The sequence below is a fragment of the Schistocerca piceifrons genome, chromosome 4 (genome assembly GCF_021461385.2).
Source record: "Schistocerca piceifrons isolate TAMUIC-IGC-003096 chromosome 4, iqSchPice1.1, whole genome shotgun sequence".
Lineage (NCBI taxonomy): Eukaryota > Metazoa > Arthropoda > Insecta > Orthoptera > Acrididae > Schistocerca > Schistocerca piceifrons.
In genome coordinates, this window is record NC_060141.1 from 619,943,304 (window position 1) to 619,951,851 (window position 8,548).

General features: G+C 37.7%; 1 protein-coding gene across 1 annotated transcript in view; it reads right to left on the reverse strand.

The window, feature by feature from the left end:
* LOC124796068 (structural maintenance of chromosomes protein 1A-like) overlaps nucleotides 1–5,618 on the reverse strand; it is a 116,005-nt gene extending 110,387 nt beyond the window's left edge. Inside the window, exon 1 of the mRNA XM_047260154.1 lies at nucleotides 5,611–5,618. Coding sequence (XP_047116110.1) covers nucleotides 5,611–5,618 — 8 coding nt within the window. The remainder of the gene's footprint in view (nucleotides 1–5,610) is intronic.
* Between the last annotated feature and the right edge of the window lie 2,930 nt (nucleotides 5,619–8,548).

Here is an 8,548-nt window from a genome sequence, read left to right on the forward strand (position 1 = left end):
TTATACCTAGTTTTCCACCAATTCAACCCCTGGCTCTATATACATATCTCCGTGAACACCAACACGCACAATCTCGCTATCTCAATTCAGTAGTAAGGGTGCCTATCACAGACTCCCCCACTGGCCATCCACACATTTGCACCCTCACATGAGTAATTTCAGATGGAGATGGAGATGTGAGATTAATTTTTATTTCAGTGTACTGTTTGTTTCCTCTTTTTAACTATTCGCAACAACTTTCTCATCTATTTTTAAAAAGTAAGTATTAAAAAATCTACTAAACATGAAATGTTTTTCACAATGCTCCCAGTCTCTTTAATGGAAATAAAGTTATCTTCCATGGGCCTTTTCCCTGTCTCTCTCTTAACAATATTCAATATTGATTTGGTTTTATTGTATGAGCTGTCAATTTCAATTTCAGACAAGATGTGCACACTCCTGGATATTTTTACAACTTTTCTTAATATTTTATCGTCGTGTTTGCAATAAGAAAGTACTTTTGGGTTATTATTTGTTCTGGCTATTTTGTACATACTCTTTTTTTTTTTTTTTTTTTTTTTTTTTTTTTTTTTTTTTTTTTTTTTTTTTTTGCGGAGGTACTCTGATACCTCTAGTGATCTAAGGTTTCTTAAATGACATGTCATTATTGCACTGATCTTTTTAGGAAAATTACTGTCAAAAAAGGCTACAAACTCATTAAAAAAATATACTGAATTTACTGCTTTATTCAAGTGTTTTCCAGCTGTACATGTAGCTATGTTGTATAAAGTGACTGACTGTGCATCATGATCTGACAATCTGTTTACCACCAGATAGCATCTGCCTCTTTAATTTCTGCTTGTGGGAAGAACACATTGACTATCAGGATGCCACAAGCTTGGGCAATTCTGGTAGGGAAATTTATGACTTATACTGAATTCTGCGTGGTTCAAAGCACCTCCAGATTGCTTTACCTGTCACATTCCTTTAAGAAAATTACATTAAAATCTCCGCAAGTTAATGATCACTGCCTTCCATCTGACATAGCACAATAATTCATCACAATTTTTCATGAAAATTTCCCAGTTACCCAGTGGAGACCTATATACTGTAACACACACAAATAATACATTTCTCAGTAATAACTCACTAGGATTTCTACATCCTGATCTATAGAGAATTTACTTATTTCTTTGTTTTGACATTTATGTCCCTTTTCTGTGATTGTGAAACTCCTCTTTTATCTACGCTGAATCTACATGAATATGCAACTAACTTATAACCACTTACATTCAGATTTTCCATTCCTGTGCATATACTTATGGTGTTCAGAGTCAAATGACATTAATTTCTTTTCAACTGCTAATATCTTACAAGCAAATTAACAATGCATTAACTTTATATTTTATATATATAAATAACTTTATACTTTATATGTGTCTACTTTATATTTCTGTTGCAGCAAGTAGATTTCAGTTCTTCTTGCATTATGATACGATAAATTGGGGCCTCTGTCAGTTTAATTTCCTTTAATGCTGTCTGTTTTGTTTGACATAGTGTTGGTGTCTCACCTGACAACAATAACCACAGGGATTTGCCTTTGTGTGCTGATGACCCTCCGCCTCGCCTGCCCCAAGTTTTCTATAAATAGATATGCTAATTTGTCATTATCCTTCCAATTCAAGTGTGGGCAATAAGAAGTCTATCCCCATCTTCCTGTAGCGACTGCTGGAACAGCATCCATAAGAGATTTTGCATCTATCTGAAGTAGCCCTCTCAGTTCCATATTTAATTGCTTTACAGCGAAATTACCTCAGGCCTGGTCATGGTGCTGCAGAACCTCCACAAAACCCACATTTGTGTGTCTAGTAGCTGGCCCTATTAGTTCAGATCACCCATAACACTACATTTTTCGTTTTTTACCCAAGGTGTTTCCAGCTTCCCCAAATATGAACCCCTAATCTTCTTTCTTAAAATCCTCACACATTTGTTTTCTGTTACCTTCCAAGGACTAGCTCTTGGTGTCACAAAACTATTTGAAATTTAGGTTGAAATATGGTACTTGTCAGATTATTATAAGTGACAGATTTTGCTCTGTCTATTTCTTATTTTTATAAAGATTAATGTATGGTACAACAATGATGGCACTTTCTTGGGTAAAATATTCCAGGGGTAAAATAGTCTCCCATTCAGCTCTCCAGATGGGGACTACTTAGGAGGATGTTGTCATCAGGAGAAACAAAACTGGTTTTCTACGAATCGGAGTGAGGAACATTCGATACCTTACACAGGTGGGAAAATCAGGAAATTTAAAAAGGGAAATGGATAGGTGAAAATTAGATATAGTGGTAATTAGTGAAGTTTGGTGGCACGAGGAACAGGACTTCTGGTAAAGTTAATACAGGGTTATAAATATAAAATCAAATAGGGGTAGTGCAGGAGTAGGTTTAATAACAAATAAGAAAATAGGAATGTGGGTAAGCTACTATGATCAGCACAGTGAACACAGTATTGTAGCCAAGACAGGGATGAAGCCAACACCCATCACAGTGGCACAAGTCTATGTGCAAACTAGCTCCACAGAAGATGAAGAGATTGAAGAAATGTATGATGAGGTAAAAGAAATTATTTGGATACCGGTAATTAGGGGATGAAAATTTAATAGTAATGGAGGACTATAATTCAATAGTAGGAAAAGGACGAGAAGCAGAAATAGAAGGTGAATATGGGCTGGGGGAAAGCAATGAAAGAGGGAGTCACCTGGAGCAGTTTTGCACAGAGCATGATTTAATCATAGCTAATACTTGGTTTAAGAATCATGAAAGAAGGTTGTATACGTGGAAGAGGCCTGGAGACACCAGAAGGTTTCAGACTGATTGTGTATTGGTAAGGTAAAGATTTTGGAACCAGATTTTAAATTGTAAGACATTTCCAGGGCCAGGTGTGGACTCTTGACCACAATTTATTGGTTATGAACTGTAGATTAAAACTGAAGAAATTGCAAAAAAGTAGGAAATTAAGGAGATGGGACCTGGATAAGCTGAAAGAACGAAAGGTTGTTGAGAGTTTCAGAGGGAGCATTAGGCAATTACTGACAAGAACAGGGGAAAGGAATACAGTGGAATATCAATGCATAGCTTTCAGAAATGAAATAGTGAAGGCAGGAGAGTATCAAATTGGTAAAAAGACATGATCTGGTAGAAATCCTTGGATAATACAGGTGATATTGAACTTAATTGATGAAAGCAGAAAGTTTAAAAATGCAGTAAATGAAGCAGGCAAAACAGAATACCAATGTCTAAAGAATGAGACTGACAGGAAATGAAAAATGGCTATACAAGAATGGCCAGAGGACAAATGTAAAGATGTAGAAGCATATAGGTGGAAGGACATCTATACAAGGGAGATGTACTTGATGGCACAATTCCAATTCCAAAGAGAGTAGGTGCTGACAGGTGAGAATATTACAAACTATCAGTGTAACAAGTCCTGGTTGCAAAATACCAACTCGTATTCTTTACAGAAGAATTGAAAAACTGGTACAGACCAACACTGGAAAAAATCAATTTGGTTTACACAGAAATGTAGGAACACGTACGGCAATACCGACCCTATGATTTCTCAAAGAAGATAGCTTAAGGAAAGGTAAGCCTATGTTCATAGCATTTGCATAATTAGAGAAAGCTTTCGACAATGCTGGCTGGAATATTGCCTTCGAAATTTTGAAGATAGCAGGGGTATAATACAGAGAGAGAAACGCTATTTACAACTCATACAAAACCAAAGAGCAGCAGTAAAAGTCAAGGGGAAGCAGTGGTTGAGAAGGAAGTGAGTCAGTGCAATGTTATTCAATCTGTACATTGAGCAGGCAGTAAAGGAAACAAAGAAAAATTTGGAGTAGGAATTAAAGTACAGAGAGAAAAAATAAAAACTTTGAGGTTTGTCAATGACATTGTAATTCTCTCAGAGACAGCAAAGAACTTGGAAGAGCAGTTGAACAGAATGGATAGTCTTGGAATGAGGATACAACATAAACATCAACAAAAGCAAAATGAGGATAACAGAGTGCAGTCAAATTAAATCAGGTGTTGTTGTTGTTGTTGTTGTTGTGGTGGTCTTAAGTCCAGAGACTGATTTGATGCAGCTCTCCATGCTTCTCTATCCTGTGCAAGCTATTCATGTCCCAGTACCTACTGCAACCTACATCCTTCTGAATCTGCTTAGTGTATTCATCTCTTGGTCTCCCTGTAGTGGAACAGACCCCTCCTCACTGACGCAAATGACGAAAAAGGAAAATGTTTATTATTTTTTTTTTATTCAACTGAAATTACGCAATTAATTATTTAAATCATCATTTTTGTAAATTAATATTAAAATAAATAAATAAATTTTCTTGTAAACACGCTCTTTGGTCGGAAGCAGTGAAGACAAGGCATTGCTATCTCTGACCAAAGAGGTGCGGTAGTAGCGTTGATAGACGTCCACCAGTCGAGAGCGGCAGAGTTGCAATTAAGATCTCTTACTGTGATAACACGTAGAGCAGTTCATAGGAACAGTGCAAGTGACTCATGTATTCTTGTAAATGATATAGACCAGTTTGAAGATACGATAATATCAGATTTCATTGCAACTCAATTTCGTATGGTCGTAAATAAGTACAAGCAATAAATGAATATGAAAAACAGCAAGATCAAGAGTTAGAAAAAATCATTTCCATACCTACCTACTTCAAGAATCGGAGGGAGAAAATCAACAGAGACAATAGCCTGACCAGCAGCTATCAAGAGAAAACGAAGATCTACACAGCCTACTGTAAAATTAGGTAAAAAGGGATTCTAAAAGCAAATTCACTCTGTTAAATCTCAAAAATTATCCAAGGTTGTTATTACTGTAGTAAATTGACCCATATTGTCCAATATGGTCGTGAAAAGTTACATTCTCAATACTGCATTAAAAACACTTTCTTTTGGCGACTTAGAAAACTTTAATAGAAATTTGTTCACATAGAAATAAATTTTCTTTTGGCAATTTTACTTCGGATCGAAAATCAGGGGTAGTCTCATTTACGAGTTCCTATCCCCCTAACCTTTAAAAAATAAACTACCTACCAAAAAACCAAATTTACTACAGAATTGGCTACCTTTTGACAGGACACGAATATGAGAATGTGTAAAATTTTATAAAAATTGTAGACTTAAAGAAAGTATTTATTGATTCTATCTTTGTCATTGTTAACATAACGTCAATTTCTGTTACATGTAACAACTTCAAAATTGAGTGCAACGTTTCTGGATGAGCAATGCACATAATATAAAAGGAAAATTCGTAATATATTAAAAAAGGAGACGGAAAAAACGGTGAAAGAAGTACATAAGTGCATTCTTATCAGCAAACAATCAGAAGACACCAATGGTGAGTGATAAAATGCAAATTCATACTGCTTCTTTACGCAAGTCGTAACATCTTGTAGTTCATACTTTGCCGCCTCTATCTATCGCTTACGCTGCTATTGTGTGGTTGGAGAATGCGTGTGACGTAAGCCGAATTGTCAAAGAGCATTGTCTTTACGTACCCAGTGTTAGAGCACGCTTGGCGGAATACGCGAGTGCAGTGAAGTTTTGTAACACCTACATCAACATTTTTGACAAATTTGAAAGTGAAAAACATCATTTGTAGTGCAAAATTTGTGTATTCGTAAAAAATCTTAACATCAATAATGTCGCAATTGTCAAGTAACGATTCGGAAGCCATGTTGCGCACTACAGGTGACGTCACAGGCCACGTCAACGAACGTGTTGCTATGGACACAGCTGACCTACATGTAAACAACATGACAGACGCGACAGCCAATATTACTGATTTGGACATACAAAGTACGGAAGTGTGTAGTGTTGACAAAGATACGCAACACATTAACACAGCTTCGGACACGTTAAGTTCTGGTAGTAGCCGTAATGGGCTTGGCCCAGAAACTTACGAAAGTCCCAGCACAACAAGGAAAATAATTTACATACTGAACAGAGATCTAACACAAACACAAATTTCGAGTGCATGTGAATTGCAGAACACACAACCTGTAACTTCACAACCCGACACAACACATTCTGCACAGCAATTAGGCGATGTAGCAGGAAATGGAGCGTTTGCGGCCTTGCTCACTTTCCTAGGAGACAGACTCGCACAGATCACACAAAAGATAGACAAATCGAGCAAGAAAACTAGGTATGACTTAACATAGAAAATGGATGAAACAAATAGGGACCTAACACGGTTAAATCAGAAGGTAGAAGAATCAAAGAGGGATATAACGCAGCAGATAAGAGGGGTAAAAGACGAAGTACAGAGCCTCACAGTGCAGTTAAAACACCTCACTGTGGAGCATAATGAATTTAAGAACCAATTAGGTACACTACATCAACAACAAGAACAATTACAGTCATCACAGAACAAACTGATTACTGACGTAGGAAACATGAAAACTTAAGTAAACAGTACACAGGAGAATTAAGGAAACATTCCAACAGAGGTTACAAAATTGTCAGATCGAATAGGATCACCAGAATTAGAGCAAAAACAGATCAAGGAAGATCTAAGCTTAGTAAAGGAAAGTCTGGAAGACACTACAATGGCGCAAAAGGTGGTGCATGAATACGGCACATGCCTTACAGGTTTCGAAAGACATCTAGCTGAAAAGGAGACAGAAATAGTTGACAGAGTAACGAAACAGGTTAAGACTGCCCTAGAGCAAACCAAACAAACATCTGTAGAGACAAACACACAAACAGAAACACCTAGAACCGTCACTACTGACACTGCTATAAGCAAACCACCAAGCATTGAATTTGGTAATGAAAAGAGTATTGTACGAGTACAAGATCAGGTACAGCAACGGTACACACCACAAGCGAAATATAGAAGTTCACCAGCTGTTAGCTGTTTACACAACATGCCGTCAAGTAGCAATTATACACCGCATTGCTCATGTAGTCATTCATCAACACCACATGCAACTTTCATAGACAAAAGGTTACTGAAGTACAGGCAGTTCCAGGTATTTTCTGCGGACAATAAAAAAGTTCACCCTGTTGTCTTCCTCAAATCATTCAAAAACATTTTGCCACAGTATTGGAGTGAGGAGCAGAAAATACAGTATGTCATTGGGGACATTCAAGGAGAAGCTGCCCTATGGGCGAATGAAACTGCAGAATACTGCCACACCTATTCAGATTTCGAAAATGCATTTCTAGGCAAATTTTGGTCCCAGGGAATTCAGGAACGATTGCGGAAAGAGGTATTCCACCCTGAACCATTCAATCCAAAAAGCGACGGATTACGTAAATATTTCGAAAAATATCTAAATAAAACTCGATATTGGGATAAAGCCATATCTTATGTTGATGTTTTGGAAATTCTTAAAGAGAAGTTACCAATCTTGATCAGAGAAAGACTTGCCACAGTACCGGCAGATAATGTTGACTATTTTCTATCAGTACTGGACACCTTTGACCTGATTCACGAGGACGGTCAAAGGCAGAACAGCAACAACAGCAATAACAGTAACCACAACGGCAATAACCGTAACGGTAATTACAATCACAATAATAATAATACACCCGGCAGGCAAACATAACAACCCGCTGGGGCAGAATGGTCAAACATATGGAAACAAACCGTGGAACCGCAGGGAAAACAGATACAATCCTGGGTATCAAAACGGCGGAAATAGGAACGGGGGCAGATTTCAGCCAAATCCACATTGGCAAAATAATAACACACAGAACAATAACAGAAACAACAACACTTTCGGAAGAAACAGGCGAGCCACATATCCAGCAACTGTCAATGCGTGGCAGGCGCAAACGCCAAGTGTAAATATTATTGAATTGAATGACAACAACATAGCCAGTACACCCGTACTAGCTAATGGCAGCGTTGCCAGCACTGCGGAAAACAGCACGCGACACTGCTCACCCCCACAGCAGTAGTCGACAGCGGAGTAGGGGGCAATAACACGAAAACAATAATCCTTATCAGATATGACATGGACACGGAGATGTGGGAAGATTTGTGTTTTGACGGAACAATTTGTACACATCGACAAGAATATGAGGTACAAGCGTTGATTGAAGGGACACTAGGAGGCGTACCTGTGAAAATTGTTATGGACACAGGCGCATCCGTGAATGTAATGTCAACCAGCTTGTTCGAACAGATTAACAAGACAACAGTATTGCCTACCTTTCCAGTGCAGAATTGCAAAATATTAAGTGCTATGGGGAATAAGTCAAAGGGAGTTGAAATACAGACACTAGCACCTGTTACACTGGCGAACACAGAAATAAAATGCTCATTTTTAGTAGTTGAAAAGCTCACAGTAAACTGTATCCTAGGAACAGAATTTTTCAGACAACACCAAGTTACACTGGACATAGCCATAGGTAAATGCACATTTCAGTTTGAGGGAAAGGTATTTTCTGTGGACATGATACGAACACCTGCAATGCATAGTAGATATTGTCATTTGGTTAATCTCGAGCTAACACTACCAAAAATTCTATTTACAAATCAA